The 27468-nt window shown below is 32.4% G+C and overlaps 1 protein-coding gene across 4 annotated transcripts in view; it reads left to right on the top strand.

The window, feature by feature from the left end:
* Nucleotides 1-10016: 10016 nt before the first annotated feature.
* LOC126780225 (ecotropic viral integration site 5 ortholog) overlaps nt 10017-27468 on the top strand; it is a 48572-nt gene continuing 31120 nt past the window's right edge. For 3 of the 4 annotated variants that reach the window (XM_050504509.1, XM_050504511.1, XM_050504512.1), the window contains exons 1-2: nt 10026-10127; nt 21170-21227. Coding sequence is in view for 1 of the 4 variants with exons in the window: in XM_050504510.1 (XP_050360467.1) it covers nt 21173-21227 (55 nt within the window). In the remaining 3 variants the exon portion in view is untranslated. Of the gene's footprint in view, nt 10128-21169; nt 21228-27468 lie in introns of all 4 variants that reach the window. The other variant, XM_050504510.1, reaches the window with a different exon arrangement.

Raw genomic sequence — 27468 nt, forward strand, 5'->3', positions numbered from 1 at the left:
AGACAGATCTCTAGCGAACACTTTAGAGCCTTTGTTCCGCTCGTTGGCCTCTTTAATGCGCATTGTATTAAATAAGCGAGTGTCGCGAGTTAGAGACTTTGAAATCTGTCTGTTAATCAGCTGATAGCCGGCAGCATCAGCTGGGGACGTCAGAATCATTTTCCGTCTTTCCTCCATAAGCCGTAGCGTAGAGGCAGAGATCTTTTTGGTTCCTTTTGTACGACTGGTCTTGAAGGTCTTAGACCCAGCCGTACGGACAGTTTCCACAAGCCTGTCGTGGTATGTGTCCACTTCCTCGCAGTCTGCTAGGCAATCGAATCGGTTTTGGAGTTCAAGCTGAAAGGCTTCGGGATTTCAAATTTGAAGAGGTGATGGTCGGAGCGTAGACTTCATCAGTCGGGACCTCTGGAGTTTAACATTGATATTTAACGAGCCTCTTACGAGTCTGTGATCGCTCCCAGTTTTGACTGCATTGATCACGGAGACGTCATTAAATATTTGTCTTCTCGTCGACAAGATGAAGTCTATCTCATTCTTGGTTTTCACATCAGGGCTCACCCAGGTCCATTTACGCTGACCTGGCTTCTTGAAAAAGGAGTTCATCATAAAGAGTCCCTCCTTCTACATAAAGTCGGCTAACATCTGGCCCCGACGGTTGCGGTCTCCAATTCCATGAGGTCCCACCTTTAACTCATCACCGAATCGTTTGCCCAGCTTCGCGTTAAAGTCCCCCATTACAATAGTAAAATGAGTCTTGGTATGTATGGCTTTAGATAAATCCTCATACATGACCTCAACCTCATCGTCGGAGTGTGTCAAAGTCGGCGCGTATACCTGTATGACCTTCAAAGAATACCGCTTGGTGATTCTGAGTATAAGGTACGCCACCCTAGCCGACACGCTCTCGATTTTCACAACGTTGTTAACGAGGTACTTGTGTACTATGAACCCGACACCACCTTGAGACAGTTGATCGCCCTCTCGGAAATAGAGAAGGTTACCGGATTTCAGGATCATCGTATCCTCCCCCTGTCTTCGGACTTCGGATAATCCGACGATATCCCAGTGTAACCTGCTCAATTCTTCCTCCAGTTCGATGATCTTTTTTTTTTTTTTTTTTTTTTTTTTTTTTTTTTTTTTTTTTTTTTTTTTTTTTTTTTTTATAGAATAGGAAGGTGGACGAGCATATGGGCCACCTGATGGTAAGTGGTCACCAACGCTCTTAGACATTGGCAGGCATTGTAAGAAATGTCAACCATCGCTTACATATCCAATGCGCCACCAACCTTGGGAACTAAGATTTTATGTCCCTTGTGCCTGTAATTACACTGGCTCACTCACCCTTCAAACCGGAACACAACAATATCAAGTATTGCTGTTTTGCGGTAGAATATCTGATGAGTGGGTGGTACCTACCCAGACGAGCTTGCACAAAGCTCTACCACCAGTAGAGCTCTTCTCGTAGAGTAGAGATCTTCTCGTCGGTCCGCAGTGTACGCGTGTTATATGTTGCCAGGGCCAGAGGTCGTCGGTGTTGGTTACACGAAATCTGCCGGGGATTCTTAGCACCCCCTGCCCCGCCGTTACCACAGCTGTTACCAAGGCTAGGAATAGCAGGGCTGCCGGGGACTAGGGGCCGTGGTTTAGTTGCGCGAATCATGAGGGGATATGCCATAATCGCCACGCTTGGCAGACGGGTTGGCGATCGCAGTAAGTTAGTCATAGTACTCAGAGAGACGCTGCTGCCCGTTCTCTGGTGTATATTCCCTCGGGTCGACTTCTACGCCCCCCACGGGATGAGATGGGGTGATGATATTCGTCGCCGTCACCACACGGCATACGTTTCTGGGAACGCTCACGTTGGCTATTTAACCTGGCTTTACGTTGTTCAGATGTTTCTGATTCTAATCGCTGAAGTTTTTGTTATACCGAGGCCTCATATTGTACTGGTGTCTCTGACGGTAATTGCTGACGTTTCTTTATTAACGTAGCCTCATGTTCCTAAGGCGTTTGTAATTCAAACATCTCCCTATGTCTCTTACGTTATTAATCGAGCCTCATATTGCTCCTTGGTGTTTCTGATGGGAACCACTCTCTCCGTTTCTGTAGTCGACTCTTGGTTTCACTTTCACTATCTTTTGCACATTTTGCTATATACTTTCTTAGTTTTATAATGATACCAAATATATATTAGGCGCATTGGGGATGTAAACGATATGTTAACATTTCTTACAATGCCAATTTCTATGGGCGTTGGTGACTACTTACCATCAGGTTATTTGTCCGCCTACATATTCTAAAAAAAAAAAAATATTGAATTGTAGAACTTGTAGTTATAGTAAATATTTACACATACATATGTGGAATGGCAGAACTAAAGGTGTTTACCAAATTTTAGATTAATCGATTAACAGGAAAGAGGTAAAAATTCAACATATATTTATTACTATATTAATTAGTAAATTTTGTGTAATTAAATATTCTTGTGACAGAATTTATCAGTACAAATATCGAAATTATTAAAGTTATAAACTTGAGCTAAAATTTCTGTAAGACTTATAAATTCGACACTGTATAATGAAACATATGTATGGATCATACACAGACACCGAGATGAACCATGGATAAAGCAGACGAATCTTAACAAAAGATTTAAATCCAGGTAAGCACCATTGGGTTTTTTATCTGCTGTATAACTTAAACTTATGATATGACGATTAATGATGAATGGCAAAGTCATTTACATACAAATGTACAAAACACAAATTAAAATTATTCTAGGTTTTGGATAAATATTTACAAGTTCGTGTCAAAACACGTAAGTACTGAAAATCGATATATTTTATTTCTTCATAATTAATCTGCTTTTATAATAAAAATCAAAATAAAATAAAAAAAAATCGTTTTCATTAATTAATACGAGTATATTATAGACGACATTAATACAGGAAATAATTATATTTGTCTAATATCATTATTAATGTTGACCATAATAATTATAACATTTCAAGAATACACGAAGTCGAGATGGCCCAGTGGTAAGAACGCGTGAATCTTAACCGATGAACGTGGGTTCAAACCCGGGCAAGCACCTCTGAATTTTCATGTGCTTAATTTCTGTTTATAATTCATCTCGTGCTTTTCGGTGAAGGAAAACATCGTGAGGAAACCTGCATGTGTCTAATTTCATCGAAATTCTGCCACATGTGTATTCCACCAACCCGCATTGGAGCAGCGTGGTGGAATAAGCTCCAAACCTTCTCCTCAAATAGGGAGAGGAGGCCTTAGCCCAGCAGTGGGACATTTACAGGCTGTTACTAAGAATACACGCATCAAAATTGTATATCATCATAAGTCGGTTGTCAATATGTAAACGATGAGTAACGAAGTGGGATTCCTACATAATAGCACTGCAAAACCCTAAAAAGTAAACTCAGTACATAACAATGAATAAAATGCAAAAGACACTTGTAATAACACCCGCCGGCAAAATAAAGGATCGTTACGCAGATATGGGGCTTGCAACAAATACGTTAAAAATTAAATGCTTCGTTTAAATATTAACATTTTAACCTTTAAAATACGATATGTACAAAATTTATTTATCTGTTAAAATTTAAACTTAATAGTTAAAGTTACAAGCAGGCTTTGAGCCAAAAGATACGATTTACAGTAAATAAATTGGGTAATATTTTTTTTACTTAAATGTTGCTTTATTCGTACAATAGCTTAAGTCCACGACTTCCTTCTCGTAACAACACTAGACTATGTACAAATAAAGAAAACATGGCAATAACAGAATATTATAGAACATAGTTACATAAGCCACTTCTCGAGAACGTGTGATACGTCCTTTATTTAAATTATGGCGATACAAACTTCAACTGATTTGTAAGAAATACTGGAAATAAATTACAAAGTAATAATTAGACTGAATGTCGTACATTTCTGGAACTTTCGTCTGAAACAATAAGTTTAAAAATTATTCATATTTGATATATATAATTAACTAAGCACCAAGTAGGTATATAATTAAATTATAATTAACGATAATAATGTTTTAGACGTAAAAATCTCGTTAAAAAATAAGTAAGTAAGTAATATATAATAGTTTATATTATATACTGTGTATTGAAATGTATAAGTCTTCAGTTAAACTTAATCCATAATGCATGATTATAGACATAAATATCTATTGAACGAAAACTTGTTGAAACGATTACGACCTTAGCAGAAGTTTGTAACCGTCTTGACCAGAGATAAAGCTTAATTAATTTACACGTTCATAAACTTGCTCCGTAATTAAGTTGCAGACGACTATCGGCCAGTTTGGGGTAAAGTTGTCGTCAACTTGACAAAATTAATGGTTCTAACTGAAAATCGTCTCGACCGTGCACTGAAGTGACTAAGGTTTATGTTTGGCAGTAAATCACATTTTTTAAATAATCGTCAACCAGTTTTAAGATTCTTGTTTAATTATCTGTTATTTTATTTGACAAAACTCCGAATAAATGTTAAGTTTTGAAAATAAATGGAATACACAAAACGAAAGAGACATTTATAGCTAACAAAAGCATTGTACTCAAAAAAAGGCGTGCAACTAAGTACTTGTGACAGATGAGAAACTGAGCGTCAAAGAACTTTTGCGGTGCTCACATAAATTAGATATTTAAATCAATATTTAATTTTGAACGCTCCCAAAGAATTTACTTTTCAAATAAAATAATTATTCTTATGTAATAACTGTCTCTGTGAATAAACTGGAGCCAGACAGCCTATGAACCTTGCTCAAAAGACTAGTCTGTGACATTGACACTAAGATGATATTTAATATTCTATATAACCATTGTTATCGAATAAATTAATATAATGTGGTTGAGATTGAAGGTTATTACGAAAACGTTCACGCTTTCTTCATCTAGGTTCATCATTCTCTCGTGTCTCTCGTGATGTCTTTCCATTTTTGAGGAGGTAGAGTACGGTCGAAGGGAATTTTGAAACGTGTTCGGGAATAATAATCTTTTTCAGTGGTTTTTCTGGATAATTTCATAATGATATGAAATATAAAAGTATTTTTAAATCGCCATCTAAAAATATAACGAAAACTAGAAGTAGACATTCTGTGAGAATAAACTATAATAATCATGAGCTTATATTATGCCAGGTTATATTCAAAATGAGCAACGATTCATTTTCCCTAAAACAAAGATAATATTTTTTTATAAAATAAATTTTTCATCCTCATAAATATATCGGGCACCGAAAGGATGACGCCTCAAAATATCGAATCGCCGAAATACGGCGATAATCATTTCACGATTGAGATACGAAGTGATTTCATTTAAAATGACACTGCAAGTTTGGTTATTTTTATCCAAAACGTAAATGAATTCGTTTATATTTTATTTCCTTGACAATATGAATAAATGAACTGAATGTGGTCTACGGTTACATATATCACTAAGTCTCCGACTATTATATTATATATTAAGTTTATAAATTATTTATATATATATATATATATATATATATATATATATATATATATATATATATATATTTATATAAAGTATGATTCCGATTTCAAAAGTGTAGTAGTGTGTACATCGCATTAGGTATATTCCGTTAGTAACGTATTCTTTATTTTATATTTTATTATTTAAAATAAAACTGGATCAGCCATTGCAACACCAGGCACAAGCATTTATAAAGTTATATTTTTTATTTTTATAATATTCAAACATAAAATTATAAATATTTCCTGTATAGCTTTTATAGCGTTTAATGAAGTCATAAAACAGGAAAAGTTACTAGTCACGGGGAAAGCCATTTAATTTATATTTTCGAAACGTAAAAAAAAATAACAATTCAAGGCTGTAATATGCTGCAACAAAATAATAAAAAAAAACGATTACCGAGCTCTCAGTTTATTAAACTTAAAATAAGTAAGATATCTAAGTAAATTCGCAATGTATTGTTTGAAGTGTCTTCTGTTGATTTCGTTTTAATTAAATCTATGTGTATCTTTTTTTTTTTTATAGAATAGGAAGGTGGACGAGCATATGGGCCACCTGATGGTAAGTGGTCACCAAACGCCCTTAGACATTGGCATTGTAAGAAATGTCAACCATCGCTTATAGCCAATGCGCCACCAACCTTGGGAACTAAGATTTTATGTCCCTTGTGCCTGTAATTACACTGGCTCACTCACCCTTCAAACCGGAACACAACAATATCAAGTATTGCTGTTTTGCGGTAGAATATCTGATGAGTGGGTGGTACCTACCCAGACGAGCTTGCACAAAGCCCTACCACCAGTAATCGTGATCATGTATCCACAAATCCACATATGAATTATAGCAGCGGGGTCGAATAAGCTCCAAACATTTTCAAGAAGAATGGAGGTGCTTTGAGGCATACAAGGAGTCCTCCTTTTATTACAGTATACATATGTTTATTACTCAAAGAGATCAGACAAGCTTTTCTGTCACTATCCTCTTAAATTTATTTCATTTTATTTAAAAAAGGGGCTTTCGCTACCATCGATGTTCCTGCTCTAATTGAGCCTGGAGTTAGTCTTCATGATGGCAAAAACCCGGGTAGGCACTGACTTCCTCGAAGCGAGAACTGACACTTGTGGAACGTTATATACGTTGACATATTGACTATGTCTCTTATAAAAATACTATTAATACCTACTAGAATATATAAAACTCACAGGTAATAAAATACCGGAAAATGTAATTAGTTTACCAGTTTACAAAATTTAAAAAATCAGAATTAATCAATACATCTTAATACGGATAAAAAAAATGTTTTAGGATAAAGTTACTTGGATTTAAGCTCGGATTTCAACGCAGGACTAATCAAGAACGATTAACTACATTGAAAATCTGATTTATTTTAAAAGAGCAGCTACGCGAGTTTTATCCTTTCTCAATCAATCAATCAACAGCCAATCGTTGTCCACTGCTGAATATAGGCCTCTCCCAAGGTGCGCCCTGTCCTCCGCCTTCCGCATCCAGTTGGTGCCCGCCACCTTCTTAAGGTCGTTGGTCCACCTGGCTGGAGGGCGCCCTACGTTGCGCTTGCCGATTCGCGGTCTCCACTCTAGGACTCGTCTGCTCCAACGGCCATCGGTCCTACGACATACGTGACCAGCCCACTGCCACTTCAGCCTGCTAATTTTGCAAGCTATGTCGGTGACTCCGGTTCTTTTCCGGATAATCTCATTTCTGATCTTATCCTTCAAAGATACTCCGAGCATAGCTCGCTCCATAGCACGCTGAGCGACTTTGAATTTGTGGACTAGTCCCGCAGTTAGTGTCCACGTTTTGGCACCGTATGTCATGGCAGGTAAGACGCATTGGTTGAAGACTTTCGTCTTCAAACATTGCGGTATAGACGACTTGAGGACTTGACGAATGTTGCTAAATTCTGCCCATCCCAAGCGAATTCTACGATCGGCTTCCTTCTCGAAGTTGTTCCTACCGACTTGTATTATCTGTCCTAGGTAGGTATATTCACTAACAACTTCGAGAAGTTTCCCCTCGACGTATATCGGTCCCGGCACGACATGCCTATTGAACATGACCTTGGTCTTGTCCAAGTTTATACCGAGACCGACACACCGGGAAGACTCGCCTAGGCTACGCAGCATTTCGGTGAGTTGTTCCAGCGACTCTGCTATGATGACGATATCGTCGGCAAATCGAAGGTGTGAGATCCTTTCTCGCAAGAGGCAAATCGGCGGTAGAGTTAAAATATTCACGATTTATTGTAACGCTTACTTTAACATTTGATTTCATTCATATTAGGCAAATAATGCTAAGGGTCGAAGCCGCAGCAGAAAATTCTGAAGCTAATATTCTAATACGAATAATAAATCTTCGTTTGTAGTTGAAACACATCTAACGCAATATAGAATGCATCTCCATTCCATCTTATTATCTCCTCTGGTGGAGAGCTGGTTAATTTTTCGCCAAGAGAATTGCAATTTCGATTTTTATTTCGATTCAACAAGGAAATACTGCTAACACTCTTGCTTTAATTCCAAGCGGGCATGATTTGAACAGTTGTAATTTAGATTAATAAATTAATTTTATAAAATAAAACCGTTAGCTGACGTTGTAAACATTGACACGTAAAATGCATTAATCTTTTCTTACAACGCCAATACGCCACCAACCTCGTGAACTAAGAAGTTATGTCCTTCGAGCCTGTAATTAAACCGGCTCACTCAACATTTAAACCGTAACACAATTAAGTATTACTGCTTCGCAAAAGTATATCTTATTTAGTGAGTGGTATCAGGCTTGTGCAAAAGTCTAACACCAAGTATAATATGTATGTATATCGATTTTATCAGTTTGGTACTACAAAACAAACGACTCCTATTTTATTAATATAGATTATAAATGCGTTTCAATCGTAATATATATATTAATTATTATTGACATTCTTGAACTAATATAATACGAAATATAAGTTCTATAATTAAATGCACTTTAATTAAACTTAATATTTCGAAATTTGTTACATTATATTTTAAAATTAATCGATTTGCAATACTCCGAACCGAACCGAACCGAAACAGCCTGTGAATGTCCCACTGCTGGGCTAAAGGCCTCCTCTCCTCATTTTGAGGAGAAGGTTCAGCTTATTCCACCACGCTGCTCCAATGCGGGTTGGTGGAAACTCGTTACTATATTAATTATACCAACTCGCATAACCCAAAAACCCAAAATATGTACTTAATACAATTTCAAATTTTTATCTATTTGTGTTTTCTTGAGGCCTCAGAAGCAGCTACTTACCATAATAATCGGAAATCAAAACATTGTTTCTTAAAAACTATCGAATGCACTAATAATATTTTTAAATGTTTCATAATTTTTTTATGATTACATAATGCTCGTCTAGTACGCACGAAATGTATTTCGTTTCGTATTTTCTTCAAACATAATTGAAATAAACTTTTCAATTTCTTAAAACAAAAAAAATAATATACATTAAATCGGTAATAATACATACTGAAACAAACAACATAGGTACATCTTAGACGAACATAATTATACTTTTTAATTTAATTTTAATATTTTTTATTAAATATTTCGATTTCTTAAAGTATGACAATTATTATTCTCTCTAATTCCTGCTTCCCCCTTCCTTTATAAGTCTACGCGAGCTGGCTCTCGATGTCACCGCCTAACTGTGACATCAATTCCATTGCGCACAAAGAAATTTGGCAACTCCTTTCTTTGTCGCACTTCCAAAAAATGGAATTTCTTACCAGCTCACGTGTTCCCCTCCTCTTACAACCCGGGTTCCTTCAAACGAGGTGAAGAAGCATCTTGCGGGCCGGCAAAGCGAAGGCGGCTAGTGCAGAACATTCTTCCCGTCTGTACTGACCGTCGTCGCGCTTGGACTCTACTACAACTTACCATCAGGTGGAGTAGAGTCATTTGCCCTCCCGGCGAATATAAAAAAATATTCAATGTTAAAGCGTTTTTTTTTTTAATTTAACGTCTAACGACGAATGACCTCGTACACATGTTTATTTCATTAATAAAAAACTACCTAAAACTGCCCTCTATTAACACATTTATGCACTTCAACTATTTCTTAGCGTTACTAGATGTCGCCTTCGAACTAAGCATTTTACTTTACATTTACTATCACGCTAGATGTCAATATTATATTTCTATTATAAATAATTATTTGTTCTATTACATCAGCAACCAATATTATTCTTTTAAATTAATTTTAAGTTATAAAAGCCAAAGTCGATCTTAAAAAAATTTAGAGGACATTGATTATTTTTTAATTTAGAATTTTTCACAAAAATAATTTAAACGGATTACTTTTTTTTAAATACCTGGAGGTTTTTTATTTTATTTGAAATAATCATCAACTCATAGTTTTAATCTATTAAGTATAGTGCCATGATATTTCCTGAACGAAAACTAATGTCGCAAATTTGTATTGTTTATAGTCTGTTCACATTCTCTGTGCTGTGACTGACTTATAATCACAGTTCTGCCAGCTGGGCGGTTCCGATTTTCATATTTATATTATAATTAAACAAAACAAATTATTTTTGCCATTGTGTGCCTACGCAACAAAATGTAAGTATATTTTTATTTATTTTTTCCTTTGTTACAATATACTAGTCACGAGATTTTTACGTTATAAGAACTTTGTTGCGAAAGTAACAGTACTAAATAGAAATTCCGACGCTTTATGTATGCAGTTAACGTGTTAAGTTCTGTATAGCAAACAAAACAAATATTATTATTAATTATTATAACAGTATTATTTTCAAACTTCATTTTATTTTTTAAATTAATTTATATTTTTATTGTTACTATTAAATTCAATTAAAACAAAGTTTGATAAGATCTGTATTTACTTTTTTACAAGTTATAAAACTAAATTTAAGTTCATGCATACGTATAAAATTATTCACTTTTTTTATTATTCGCATTAGCTTGTATTTTCTTTTTTGAAATAATGATCTATGACTAACTTTTAATAAATATGAATCGAATAGTTTCAAAAGCGGCGAATTGTGCATTTCGTCAAAAAAATATATTTTTTTTTTATTATATTTGTATACAACATTGTTTTAAAATCTATTTAATTCTAAAATCTAAAATTTTTCTATTGAAAATGTTAATTACAATATTTATTTCTTATTTGTCTTTACTTTTCCAGATATATTTAACATCTTATATTCATAATGTTAAAAATAAAAAATGTTTCAACCTACTATACCAACCTGAATCAAAGACATAATTAAAAAATTAAATTGTTTTATAATAAGGAGTTTGTAATATTTTAATAAAATTATATTTATATATTTCTTTATAATTACCAAATTTTCCATCGTCACTTTCTAATTTTTTATAAATGCAAACTGTGACGTTCAATTGTAATGCAGATATGTAAGGAAAATATATTTAAATAAAGTTGGTTTATAACATAATATATCAAATTTTACTATCTTTATCTAATAGATTTAACTTCCTTTTTATTTTTAACAAATATAACAATATTGATGCAATAAATGAAAATAATTTGTTACATGTTCAGGTTACAGGTAACTTCTTGTAAATATATATGTTAGTAGTAGTAGTTAGCTTGTAATATACACCATCAGAACCATTTGAAAAATAACAAATTATATATAGGGTTAATGTCGATGAAAAAAAAGCACATATATTAATAAAAATATGTTGAAATTTTATTTGAAAAAAAAAAAAAAAACAGAAACATTTCAATATAATATAAAAATAATAATATGGTGTTGTTAATATAATAAAAAAAGTTTGACACATGAAACAATGTTACGTTCGGTGCTCTACGAAAATTTGTATTAAGTTATTCGCAGTTTGACATGCAGATTAACTCATTATGATATTTTAATTTGTTTGTCTAATTTATTGTACACATAAATAAATTAATTAATAAACGCACCAATTCCATGCAGATTGGATATGTTGATGTAAAATGATATATACTTACAGTGTATAAACCTATGTACAGTATGGGTAGAGTACATTGAAAACCCCAAAGTAGATATTTCTTTATTTATCTAATCACCTAACAAAATAAATAAATGTAGGACTTGTGAAGTTTAAAAAATAATTAATTTCAATTGTTTTTGAGTGAGACTCGCCAATCTTGCTTGATGTTACAGCAAATGGAACAGATTCCATAGACAATTAATTGACTTATACGTGTTTTTGTAACTAGAACTAATAAAAACTATGAAAATATCATCATATACCATCGCGACATAATAACAAACACCTTTACACGAAAATCCAATATAAATACCTAATATGTAACTTAAAATAGAATATATAATATAAATTGTCATGTAAAATAGTTATATCAACATCAGTTATTTTTTTACAATTATTAAGAGTATTTGTTTTTTTCCAAGAGAAACTTGTTATGCGTATTAATTTTAATATTTACATTACATAAATATTTTACATATTTCTGTGTTCATCAAATATGGTTTTAAAAATTTTGTTTAAAATCCGCCAATCAAATAAAACTGTATTTATCATTCAGACGTAGTTATTAATCTTCAAAATGAGTTTCAGTTAATGAAATTATTTAAATAAATTTTGTAACCGCAAGTGCGACGTAAAATAAACAATTCAATATGCTTTTTCATAATAGTTTTCAAAAACTATCATATAATACGATACGTAAAAGTGTGTATCAATTTTATTTCCATTAAATTTTGTGTGAATTTATTACATTTTAATTATTATATAAATAAAAAACAAAAAAGTCGTAATGAACTTAAATATTTAATGTAAGAAGTATATTAGCATTATAAGATCTTTAATTTGGTGAAGTGAATTCTAAAATTATATTATATAAAAAAAAATTTATATCAAACCTAACCAATAATTTTGGTACATATTATAAAAACCTAAGTAATAAGACTTAATGAATTTAGATATTAACTATTGCCTAATTTTAATATTTAATATTAATGCGTCTGATAAAACAGTTCGCTTTGAGGTAAAAACTAAAGATTTCAGCTGTACAAACACTCAAATCAAAGTATTATTTAAAAAAATAATAGAGGAAAAAGTAGAATGCCTAATGGCATTTTACTTTTTATACTATACTGGCAGAAAGAGATATATTTTATTTTAAAAATTTATTTCAAAAAAATTAATAACTGCTGTAAGTGCAATTTGTTGTTGAATAATTTCCGCTTATTTTATTTATATTATGATCATATCAGACATTGTCATTATATTACTTTACTCGGCATATTATTCCGTGTTTGTGAAGACACAGCGCTAGTCTTCCAACCAGTAGTTTATAATACGTTCGCTTGGACCGCGCCTAATATTAAATTTAAAAAACAAAAAAGATATATACCAACAATACTATTACGATTCTAGTAATTAAATATTTAATAATAAATACAATAAGTGACGTATATAATTATAGATGTAGCTCGCCTCTTCTCTTATAGTACTTAAGTGCTTTATAACGACCTAAACATTGAATTATCGTAGTCAAATAAATGACTTAAGCATTGTATTCTTGTAGCTTAATAATGTTTTGACTCATTTTGTATCATTACTAGCTTATCAACTAAAGTATAAGGCATTTTCTCGCAAAAATGTATGTCAATTAATATAAATGGCCACATTTACTTTATTCTTCATCTATGAATCTTAAGTCCACATTGTAAAAATCGTTAACAATAAATGTTTTCTTTTGATACTAACCCTTGACTAATAACAAGTATACTGGAGTCGTACAAATATCCTGAACGTGAAACGTTTTTTATAGCCAATGTAATATAACACCGAAGAAACATCTGTAAAAATCATCATTTCAATTATTTATTTTTCTGACAGTCAATTTACGTACATAATGAGTGTCTTAGATTTTTTTAATATAACTGTTGTGCATTCATTTTACATATAACCTTAACAAACCAAATACGTACTTCATGAACATGCAATTTTGTAATTATAATGAATTGTAGACAAGGCTAGGCTTTTCATTTTAGTATATTAATATTTCTTATATATAAACAGTTTTCGACAACGCAATGTAATTATATGAACGCTTAAGTTCAAAAATGTAATTGTATCATATTGTATTTATAAGATGTTATATCATATAATAATGTCTATAATTTTTCCTTAGCTAATTATATTAATATAATAAAGCGATATTTAGCAGATAATTGTAGCATGCCTGCATAAATTATCGAACCCCTACACGTTGTGGCGAAAAGTAGTCGCATTATAGTATCATAAAACGGTAATATTACGTTGTCGTCACTAGAAAGATTGCGTGATTGCTCGCAACGAATAACAGAGTCAAGCGTGCGGAAATGTGTATCAGAGAAAAAGCTATGCCACACGAAAAATTAATTGATCGAAACGAGATGGAAATAGTTTTCGCCTCCAAGTGTGAGTGAGCTGGAGCATGCTTTAGGTCGATGTACTCGCGCTGTTATGACTACGATCTCTATAGAGGCTGATCGAGATGAGATGTAGCGGTAACTTGACGATAATTAAGACATTATGTATTAATGTGTTAGAAGTATTTATAACAAATTAGTAGGACTACGAAAATGGCTTAAAATCAGAAAATGTATTTGATAACGATCACGTTTAAAGATTATTATATCGAATCGTATGTATCAGCTAAAAATCGGAATGGAAATTGATAAAATCTAAGTAACTTTTTTTGCGTTTTATTTTGCGATTGTATTAATTTATAACTGAAACGATAGAAATAACGAATGTTTCCTTATCGCCTTGCAAATGTTTTTTTTTTTATGTTATGGACTATTAATAGTTAAAATGTTATATGTAGTTTAATAATCTGATAAGTCAGAGTATTAGTTTCATACATCTGTTTTATATTTTCATACAATGTTTGAATATTCGAATAAGAATGATGTATAAAAGCATTCGTTGTACAAAATAAATGACTATTGTTATATGCATTTGGATATCTCGTGTTTTGGTGCATTTCGTTTAAAAAATATCATACCCTTTAATAAGAATAAACCTTATAGAAATAACTAAAAATTCACATAATAATCCCTTTTCTCGTGAAATGAAATAAAGAAATATATTCGACCTGCAATATAATGTTGACAATATTATTTTATCAGTTTCAAATTAAAAATAAATTAAATTATAATCAAACAAATCAACAGTAATACGTCGGCTCTATTAAAATTCTTTGATTTCTGACAACGAGTATATACTAAGAATAATTTTTTTTAATTAACATGAACTGAAAATAATAATGGCTCAAACTTTGATAAAGCAGCTAGTACTACGTTATTAAAAAACCTTCACCTTTTTTATTATATTTTTTATTTTAGCTGTGCTTTGCGGTTACATTCATTAAATTTGGATTATAGAAGTTTCGTATAGTGATATAGCCTATAAACCTTCCTCATTATAAGAGCTATCTAACGTAATAACTAGTGGTAGTAAGAGGTTGTGCCTGAAATTGAATGAATGCGCCGTACAACCAACCGCTGCCATACAAACACCAGCTATACATAAGAAATATATTTTACATTGTGGGACTGGTGTGGTGTAATAAAAAAATAACGATGAAATATAGATTATTGTTTAACTTTGGAACGAATCTCACAATCGATCAACAAATACGATTACAATAAATATCGAATATATAATCTATAATTTCTATAAATCATTTTCTGTTCGTAAAATTTTGATATATAATTCAATGCATTTTATAGTATATGTAAAAGTACAGTCATGGCCATTTGTGTTTATCGTCTAAGTGACTCACCGGTGTCAAATAACTCGTTTGTATATGCTGTTGTTATACATCACGTGAACACATCACCAGCGAATGACATAAGACAAGGGTTGCCAGGTATTCGAGATTTTGGGTCGGGACAGAAATGTGATTTTCGTCTGTTAAACTATCAAGAAACGACATGAAGACTTACGTAAAAGCCTTTTGAAGCAAAATAAATTTTATTAATATAACATTTTGATAAAGGCGTTGCATGAAATTACGACGCGTTGTTTTTCTTGCAGGATAAAAATACATTCGTTTCATTTTTAATCAGTATGACTCACTAGACAGTAACAACTGCGTTTCTTGTCTCTTAATCTAGATATAATCTCTGGAACATATTATTGACATTTAACGAATCATTAAAGAGTTTGCTTGAATAAATGTGATCCTAACATATTCTAATTAATTAATGTTAGTTTAGTTAGTTCGGTTACATATTATACTTACTTTGGCCTTTTCCTTGCAATCAACCAAATAGTATATAACCTTTAACATAGCTGTCAGTCCCACGTGAAAGCATTGTGCATCAATAACAAATTAGTTCGCATTTCCACGTGACTAAATACAATAATAGAAATGCTCTAAATATATCCGAATTGGCTATTATATTTTACTGTCTCTGGATACCAACATGAGCATTCAAATGAAATTAATTTAGTATGACAGACGCTATTTGTGAGGTTATTCGGATGTGAAACAAAGGGCGTAATCGCAATTGTATTCGATTGGCTCAAACGTGAACATAGCGAGATTCGTCAGGAGCCACGATGTTGGCGACAGGTCACGTTTCAAAACAGACTGAAATGATTAACAATTTTTGGTTAAATAATTAAACTTTCATGTTTTCTTTTCATTTTAATAAATAGTAAACCTGATACAACCTGACACATAGTATACACACAATAACATTAGTTACGTGATTTTACAGTGACAATTATAACTAATAATTTAATAAGTTTTGAAATTAATTTAGTTAGATGTGAAATTAAAATTTAATTTGTAACTTTAAACAATAATAACACGTAACACAACATTTAATGTAATAGAAAACCCCTTTAAATAAAAAAATGAGGTAAGTATACATATTTTTAAATAATGTAAAAAGTGTTATTTTATATTATGTAATCTGTGATAAGTTATTCATAGTAAGACTCGACTACTAATTATATACATATGTATCCAGAATTATCTGTGAAAATCGGTATCTTATAAACTTATTTTATAACACAATATTTTAATTCAATAATATTTTAGTAATTATTTCTTCATGTAAATCTAGCACAAGACTGTAAAATATAAGTGCGTTATTAGCGTGATATGTATTTAAACAAACATTACTTGAAAGGCATCGTTAATTTAAAGTTAAAGGTGCTTTCGCTGCAGCGCCGCCCTCATCGTCGCAAATTCGGAAAAGCTTTTTTTTATGATAAATTATTTATTAATACTATAGACAATAATCTGAAATATATATAAATGGTTTACATTAAAACGTTATGTAAAGGATTATTAGATGAAGTATGACAATTATGGATTATAGATACATATGTATATAATGTCTTTCGAACTGTAAACAATAAGAACCTAAAACTATACCACTAAAATTAGAAAAATCTCTCATGGACAAAATATCATAATATTCAAGTTAAAAATGAAAAGGAATATTTCGGTCTGAAGTTTTAATTAATGCTTACATTACTTTTACTAAAAGAGTTAATTAGAGTGAATATGGAGCTCCAACTTAATGATAAAACGAGAACTGAGCTTATTGAAACTATGAATATCTTCAGCTAAATAAAGGTAGCAATTTTGTATTTACATTTCATACTAAGTAGGGACACACAGTCAAAAGTCTTAACTATAATAATTAGCTTAAATAAATTTTTAGGTATTACTTATAAATGGTGCTTAGCTGCTGAGTTCAACACAATTTTTTTCCTTTCTATCAATATTCGAAAGAATATAAAAAGTCGAAATGGCCCAGTGGTAAGAACGCGTGAATCTTAACCGATAATCGTGGATTCAAACCCGGGAAAGCACCACTGAATTTTCATGTGCTTAATTTGTGATTATAATTTACCTCGTGCTTGACGATGAAGGAAAACATCGTGTCGAAACCTGCATGTGTCTAATTTCACTGAAATTCTGCCACATGTGTATTCCACCAACCCGCATTGGAGCAGCGTGGTGGAATAAGCTCCAAACCTTCTCCTCAAAAAGGGAGAGGAGGCCTTTGCTCAGCAGTGGGGCATTCACAGGCTGTTACTGTACTGTATCAATATTGATTTGATTGGAAAGAAAAAGACACATAATGTTCTAATTCACCCGTTTTACGAAGATTATAAAAAAGGCAAGGTCAATGGTCCCTGATGATAAATGGCTTAGGCTTTTAATTCGGCTCATAAGCATGTATTTGTTGTAATAGTACAAGTATATTCTATTCCTTACACTGACAATGTGCTGCCAACTATGGGATGTAAGATAATTCCCTTGTTCATCCTAATCACACTGACTCACTCTCTCGAACCTAAATACAACAATACCAAATATTATTTTGTGTGATAGTTGAACAGCTGATTTTGTGATACCTACCGTGAAATACATAAAAATCACCAAGTTCAAAATTTTAGACCCACATTTGTGTTATGTAAAACACAAATATGACAATATTACAAATATGATATATTTCTATTTAATCAAATTTGTTCTCATCGTTACAGCCATGTTCTAAGAACACATCAACCAAAAGATACCATCTATCTAGATACCACAATTTTATACCGTAGTAGCGATCTTTGTACCTTATTGCAGGTTAATGAATAACATTTAACTATAATTCAGTTTCAAACATTTTTGGTCCATCCAAAGTAACATTGATTAGTATTATATCGCGTGTAATACCAATCTGTTTAAATATGTATTAAATTTTGTACACGCGTTATAATGTTATAAATTCGATAAATTGTAAATGTGTACCGTATTATTATACACCAGAGTACATTTCATAAATCTTTGATCAAGTTTAAATGTCAAATATAGAATCACTGTTCACTCAAACTACTCGATACTTTTATTGAATTTGTATTTTACTATTGGTAATGCAGAGGTCATCAAAAAGGGAGAGGAGGCCTTAGCCCAGCAGTGGGACATTAACAGGCTGTTACTGTACTGTACTGTAATGCAGAGGTCATCGCTTGTCACGTGATCTCTCTTGGTAAATATCTGATCACTTTGAGCCCAAAATATTCCTCACAGGTCTGTTTATATATAATTATATTATATATATTTGAGGATTTAACGAGAACATATAATATTGACTGTTTCTTTGTTTGTAGAAAGAATTTAGCGTGGAATTATTTAAATGTTATCATAAAACTCGTCATGGTAAAAAGCTTTATACAGTGAGAAATGAAGTGGATTCCAAGGGATGGATGAAAAATTGAATCGGTTATATGTATATATAACTGTCCACTACATAGTTTCGTTTTATATACTATTTCTTTTTCCTGTAGTCGATTTTTTTTTCATATGTTGTAATGGTGAAAATTATTGTTTAGAAGTTGATTAGTAGTCCGCAGAGCAAGGCAAACTGGTGCGTGTATGTCCTGTCTCGCATTGATGGAAACTGGTTTTTAAGTGAGTCATTCTGCCCACGTGGTCTGTTCTCAGTTCAAACGCATGCAAACGTTGCGCTCCATGCTTACTCTGTTTCACGTTTTTAATGTGATCATATCTTGCCATATAGCCACTTAATGTATCGAGCTATGTTCAACAAATAGTACGATCAAAAACTAAAAATAAATGAGTAGAAAATTAATTATTTTAAAAGTTTGTATTCTACGCCTATATATGGTTAACAATTATAACCTTATGAAAGTTATATGCTTTTCCTGTATACGAATAACAAAAAAATAATAATGAAGAATAACAACTTAAACGTACGATACGTTTAAGTTGTTATTCTTCATTTTTTTATATTATATCGAAATTTAAAACAAACAGACATATCGACAACAAATAAAACATGTCACTACGTTTTAACAGATCTAAAACAAAATACATAATAACGTCATAGAACAAAGGCAAACTATTCAGAGCCGCGTACAAAAATGTAAATGGCATACATGTACTCGTAACAAGCTTAAAGAGTAATCATTTTAAGTCCACTTGTGCGTTGGTCACGTCTGGTGTCTGAAATCTGACACATTTTGTGTTCAGTATTTTTTATGTATTTACACCTAGAAACGAATATATATCGGCAGTTTATTTCAATCATAGGACTAAAGACAAATCACAGCGTGCCACACTCTGATGGAGTGTGCCGCTTGGGGACCTCAGCGCCTGTCCCTGGCGGCCTTAGTCGGTGAAGACCTCTCGCTGCCGAGTGCGATAAATGCCATGCTTGGTAGCGAGAGGTGCTGGTTGGAGACGGTCTCTTTCTGCGAAAATGTCATGTCGCAGAAGGAGGCAGCGGAGCGGGAGCGTGAGGAGAGGGCCTACGCTGACTCGCTTCGCCGAAGAAGACCGGGGAGAAGGCGTCGGCGCTATGCGCATCTTCTCCTCCCGCCCTAAGTGTTGCCGGGGTTAGGGGGTCTTTGAACCCTGAGAACCCCCTAGGATTTGGAGGCCTGCAGAGGCGGGCCAACCGTCGGGGTGTCACGGTAGTATGCGCAAGCGATCCCGTGACGCCCCTCGAAAAGGTGGTGTGGGTACCGCTGGTTTTTTAGTGTGTATTCCGGCGCATACTCGGCGCCGGCGAGTCCCACATACCCCCCCCCCCCCCCACTTCAAGTGGGGGAAACGCGTAAACGCGTTTTTCCAGCAAAAAAAAAGGACTAAAGACAAATAAACAACTTTTACAGAGCTATTAACAATTCACATTAAATATTTTTTAATAACTCCACTCTTTCTTCGATTGGAATAGGCTATAAGTTTGAAGTCTGTTATAAATTATGTAATGAAAATCAAGCCTATAATACCTACGAGATAAACTATTTTTAAAAGACACTAATTAAAGGCTTGATAAATTTCGATAATTAGTTACTTGTGTAAATAAAAGATCGTTATGAAAATAAAAAGTAAACGAAATCAACTTCGCGTAGTTCTTCGAGAGGATACGTCATAAACAGTCAAAATCCTGAATGTATATGACGTCAGACTAATTTTCCTTTTTGAATTCACTCGTGAATGTGCAGAAAATCTTTCTGTAGCATTACCGTTGTAATAGCAAGCTTATTCAAATAAACTGAAGTATTAATAATCGACCACTGCTAATGACACTCATTCGGTTACCTCTTCGCCAGTTTTGTATCGCTAAGCAACATTGTTGCGTTTTTTACTTGTCAGTTCAAGTATTAATAGTATTTATATTATAAGAATTCACTGGTGACGTAACATGTGCCACGGTTCGCAGTACGTTGAAAATATTAAAGATAATATAATTAGTATATAATTAGGAGTACGTATTGATGACTTGCTTGTATTATTTTAAGTATTTATTTACGACATTTAAGTAAGAATTAAACTAATAAACTATTAATATATATTCTATATTATATTGCTTACACTAGTTATGTATAGACTTAAAGCAAATAATTCAAGTACTTCTCGTATACGGAATATGTTAGCAGAGTATCGTGTAGCGTAAATACCATGCTTAAACAAAATTTTGCAATTTCGGAACGATACGTTTACAGTTACTCCAATAATACTTGAAATGTGGAAACTAAAAATTGGCACCAAGATTGTTTTAAAGTAAAATGCACCTTCGTGCAATAAATATAGCAGACGTTGTTGAATAAAATTCTATATATTTTTTCAGTTAATGTTCGAGCCAGCGCCAACCGTGACGTGTACATCGACTTTTACTCTAATTAAAGGTAAGTAATGCTTAACCGAAGATTTATGTGTTTTTTTTTTTATATATAGATTGATTGCGAGTATTTGCTTTTTTATATAATATAACGTTGAAGTCAATTCACCTCTCACAAATGTTTGTTTATGATTTCGTGACAGTATATTCTCAACATTACAAATGAAATTATCAAAATATTCTCATTTCAATCAAAAGTAAAGTATAGGTCTATAAACTCACTTTTCATTACTTAACACAGATTACATAACCATTTTGTTTTAAAGCTTCATTTAGTTACACGAAATAAATTTCATAGTCAAGATGCTGCGAAAAGATGGACGCCATAACTTAAACACGGTGTACTTTGCTAAGTTTAATTAAGTAAATTTAATTATGCTACTTCCGTGTAAGGTAATCAAGCCCAGTTAAATGCCTCACGACACCAATGAAAACTAAATGCAGTCCAAACAGTGGCAATGTAACGTAGGTTGTTCGGTTTGATTGAACTATTCTAGCATTTAACTATTAATTAAACTATTCTATTCTCACAGGTATGTGTATAAACTACGTGGTTTAGACAAATACTTTCGATTTGAAAAAATATATCGTATCTTTTCGTAAATTTCTGAGCACTTGACATATCCGATACTTACATTCGGCACGTACACCTATGACATATCGTACCGCCAAACAGCAATACTTGGAATTGTTGTGTTCCTCTTTGAAAGACGAGTGAGCCAATGTTACTAGACACAAGCGAAATAACATCTTACTTCCCAAGGTTGGTGGCGCATTGCCGATGAAAGGATTGGTTAATATTTCTGTCAGTCCCAATGTCTATGGGCGGTGGTGAACACTTACATACAGACGACCTATGAGAAAAATAAAATAAATATCGTTTCAAAACTTTTTAGTGTAATCTAGAGAAGAATTGTTACTTGTTATCAGCCGAGATGGCTGATACTTCAGCATGTAACTGGGCTTTAAATACACATTAAAATGTTAACGGGTGCTACATTTGAGCTTTGAGATGAATTGACTTTTAAGTTTTCTGTGGAATTGTGTTTTGCGCTTTTATAACCGCATCAATTCTAGTTTGAAGTAGTTGTCTTATATGCTCGCACATTATGAATTATATATATATATTTTTTTATATATAAAAATCCAAAAGAATAATTTACTACAGCCACTTTAGAAATAGTCTTGTTTTCCCAATTTGCCTACATAATGTCAATAGTTGCTTCTAGACAAATATAAAAAACGTGTGTAGTCAACATAGTACGCCTTATTATTCCAATAAAAAATACCTAAATGGATTGGAAGTTATTTGTTGGTTTAAAACGCGCACCGGCAAAAGTATAATAGGAACAAAAACATCATGACATACAGTAAAACATACATAAATAATAGTATACTATACTCGAAACTTAACATTTCAAAGTTATATCGTCGTCATTTTAATTTTGATATAATTATAAACTTATATACATACAAAAACATACAACCTTCATATTCTCTAAACAATATATAACATTAAAAAATTACATTCAGTTAGGCTTAATAAAATGTACATGTATTATGTCTACATCTACATATATATCCTATTCATCGGATGTCTTCGAGAGATGACACTCTTGGATCCATTGATATTTTAGTCTCAGTAGGAGCTTTTATTATTTTAAATGACGGCCAAATGCATCGAGATATATCGGGAGCCCTTTAGAATATCAAGATGTTTCTAAAATAACCAGCTGACTCGAGTGTATTGAATATTTTATGAAAATACAAATGTCTGTTCCATTTCGGATTTAACTCTGTGCACTTGAATTAATGATTTTAAGAAAGGTTGCTCCCTTTTATATACATTTTCACTATATTATGTGGCTTAAAATCGAAATGTTGTAAATTTTACCTTTGCATCAATAAAAGAAAAACTAATGTAATGTATCATACAGACTGGGACACTTCTGGCTTGCTTCTCTTTTGGAGAAGAAAAGAAAGAAAGCGGCAAGTGACATTCCTTACCAATAATAGTTCATTACTGGAATATACTTTGTTATTTCTTGCTTTTACAAAACAAATATAAATTCGCAATTATAAATATTTATAAAGTCATAAATATAAATTGACTTTCGCAAACGTTTTTCCCGCGATTACGTTCGCGTTTAAACGGTTATTTATATTTAATTTACGCTCACAATAAACCAACCGGTACATTATATAGTGTTATAGCTATTGACGATGTTTTATTTAAGCACTCTTAGTGATAAATAAAGGCTAGGTATTAAAAACATCATAGCTAATCATTTATCTTCAAAAATAATGATTGTTTAACATAGAAGCGATTACAATCTAATAGTAAAAACTAAAACGAATCGTTTCTTAAATACAATAATCGGACATAAAATCATTTTTATACATATGTCCATTGGTGTCCGTCTGATTTCTCTTAAGCGAGCAAGCAACAGTATGCCGTAAAACCATTCTTAAAAACCCTTTTCTCATGTATTTTATACACTGTATCGACCACTAATAAATTAATGAACAATTTAAACCGATAAAACTATCGTTTCATAAAGATTACATTAAGTTCCCTTTAAAGGAAGAATATTTTATGTTGTCCAGTGGTTAGAATACTTAACTGAAGAATGCAGATTCAATTTATTTTTCACAACTTCTGCATATTTATGTAACTTTCATAATATGTCAGATGGAATATTCTCAATCGTTTATATTATTATCCAACGACCGGCATCGGAGCCGCATTTATCCAGCTGTGGGGTATTTACGAGCTATAACTATACTGTATATAAGCAACACTTGTATTTAAAGCATATTCAGTTTGTGTTGTATGGATGTATGTTTCAATATTTGCACCAAGTTACTATGAACATTCAATTTATTTTTTTTCAACTTGTAACAAACAAAAGAACATTCCAAACAGTAGAACATTCAATGTGTTCTACTGATGTTTTAAAAAGACAAAGTTTTAAAAAACACAACTAGAATTGAATCGAAACATTTTCATTATTTACGTCACTTTAATTTTTTTTACTATTTGTTCTCGTTTCACCATCGCCCGCAAGTCCTCCAGACTAGACGTGCTCGGGAATATTTTACGTAGAATGCAACCGTAAAAAACGGGCTCGTTTTTACACCAGTAATAATCACGCTGCTAGTGGAAAAGTTTTTCCGTAAAGTAATTACTTTAAGAGACCCCAGCATTAATGCTTTGAAAAGTTCAAACCGTATATAAAAGGGGATTCTGAATAAATATATAATCTGCAACTCGACACTAAGGTACATTAACTAGAAATATTGTAAGGTGACCCTTGTCTTAGCGTTGTCGTAAGTGTTGGTTGGTTGTAAAAATACCCAATGTAGGTACTATCCGCAGTAGATGTATTTGAATTTCGGTATTTTGTTTCAACTAAATTGTTTATGTATCAGGTAATATATGACGCAAAGACATTTCTTTTAAGTATTTTATTGGCTTAGAATGTACACAACAATTGTGGATGCCACGTTTGCCAGCGCATTGGCAACGGATTAAGAATGGTTTATGGCGTTATCTCATCATCTATACTTCTATTCTAAAATTATTTATGTGAAAGTAACTCTGTCAGTCTGATAGGCTTACACGACTAAACCACTGAACCAATTTTGATGAAATTTGGTACAAAGTAAGCTTAAACACCGAGGAAGGACTAATTTATTAACTAACACCCGATACCACCGAAGAGAAATCAGACGCAGATCAAACGATTTTACGTGCTTTCCGAGACACGGGATTACAATTACTGGCCCCACCAAAGATTTGAATCATGTACTTCGAAATCTATAGTATTTTGAGCTAGCCAATAAACCACAATAGCAGCCGTACGATATATCATTAAACAATACTTAGGTAATCCGTTAGTCTATCTAGAACACGTATACCTGCGGATATCCTGCGTATATCCTGTGTATATCCTGCGGAAGGAAAAAGGCATTTCATGTTTACGTAAGATATATCTATAATATTAACTATATGCTATATTACTGTGCATCTTTGACTTCTTCTAATTGAGAGGATAAAACCATAAATTCGATTGAAATGGAATATGTAGCCTTTGACATTGTAATTACTTTAAAAATAACGATTGTGTTTTAGGTCTGGCGTGGTACAACCAACACTCATCCTATCACCACAAGCAATACTTTGTATTTCATTAACTTTATAATAATAATAGGAACACATTCCTGTTTGAACAGCGAGTGAGCCAGTGTAGTAACAGACACAATTTACATAACATTTAAGTTTTCATTATTATCGAAGCATTGACAGTCTTAGAAATAGTTTATTCTTACCGTTATAAATTTAAATTTCTATAAAATATAAAATAATGTATGAAATGACCACGAACGCGTTTTTAAACGAATAAATAAAAAGTTCTTGAACGATATCGTCGATAACTGAAGTCGAACGAGCGCATTATGACAGTTATAGGTCAAATTGATTTATAGGTACATATGTACTTTGTTCTACGTTTGAAATATAATGAATTAAATACCTAGAAATGCATTCAGTTCTACTAGAATGTCTGTATTAAATATGACGTTATTAAAAACCCATCGGAATCGCGAACAGGCGAAAGAAAATAAATAGACTTATTGTTTGTTTCTTTTATCGTAAGGCACAATAACGTTTCTAACGATGTCTGAAATTATTTTATTTAGTAAACATAATACGTAAGTTTTGAATAGCAACCGTTTTCATAACAATCAAAAACTTCAATTTCTTATGAATTAACACTACCATATACGGTACAGAATACACATGCTACTGTCCATTGTGGACTATTAAAACGTTTAGAAAATCTTGTAACATAAAACATCAGAGCATCCTTGTATTTTTAGTAAAATATGTAACTTATTTGTTACTCATTATATTTACAAATTTAATATTTTAGAAAAAAAATGACGTAGCGCTTTTAAATGAAACTCTATGTTATATACTCTATTTTATAGTTACAAACGCTTAATTTATACTCATCTACTTTAAAAAAACATTAGAGTGTAATTCGAGAGAGAAAGGTAATTCCTCCTTCCTCGGGACAATTGGATTTTAATTAGTGTACGCCTTTTCGTTAAAAATTCTCATTTAAAAGTCGTTGAGACGCTTGATCCTGGGTGGAATAGGAGTCACGTAATTACCACCCTAACAACTTGTACAATTTGAAAGTCAAAGGATCACGTTTAAATGTAGAAATAACTACATTTAAACGTAATCAGTGTGTCAGATATTATATAAAGGAGCCAATTGAATTTTTATAATGATTTTCTAAAGATCAATAAAGCTAGTAGTGTTAAAAAATGGCCTTAAAAATAAAAAAGACTTTCGAAAGTTTGGTTCTGGAAACCTACCGAATTGCATTTATATATTAACAAGAAAGAAGTAATAATAGCCTTCAAATGTCCCTCTCTAAGGCATGGCCTCTTGACGCTGGTCCACGCTGCTCCAATGCTGTTTATATGGCAAATTTTCATTCAGCACGTGCAGGTTTCCTCGCAAAGTTTTCTTTTAACACGAAGCACGAGGTTGTATACACGAATGAAGCACATGATAATTTACCGGTGCTTATAAGGGCTTACATTCGCAATCATCGCTTAAGTTTCGCCTCTTTAATTACTTGTTACTATTAAAAACAGACTTCTAAAAATTGTAAACAATTACGTTTGTGTCCACATTAAACATCACATGAAAACTAATCTAATCTGATTGAAATACTAAGGAAAATATAATTAAACTTGAAGTAAGGTTACTTCAAGTTTAATTATATTATCAATACTTATTTCGTTACAATAGTTTCACTCAATAAAAAATATATTACATGAATTTTACATATGTTTAGAAGTGTCGTACTAAATGAGAAGGTTATATTAGATTAGACTATCAGTTATTCATATATTGGTTTTCTAGAGTTTAAATTCAAACTTCACATGGAAATATCCGAAAGCTTGCATTAATTTAAAAATCGAACAAAACTTGGAAATACATGATACCATAAAAAAGACAAAAAATTGTAGCTTTAAAATATCCTGGTTTATTTCAACCTACTTTGACATAGACCTATAAATAATGCCTAATAAATAAAAGTTCAGTGCTACGCCCTGTCTGGTCGCACCCACATCGGGGAGGTTGTGCCTACCCAACCCGCAACTATTTATTGACGGAAGGCAAGCTCAAAGTAAATTCTTATACAAGTCGAAAAGTAACAATAAAA

Source organism: Nymphalis io, chromosome Z (genome assembly GCF_905147045.1).
Source record: "Nymphalis io chromosome Z, ilAglIoxx1.1, whole genome shotgun sequence".
In the NCBI taxonomy this organism is placed as follows: Eukaryota; Metazoa; Arthropoda; class Insecta; order Lepidoptera; family Nymphalidae; genus Nymphalis; species Nymphalis io.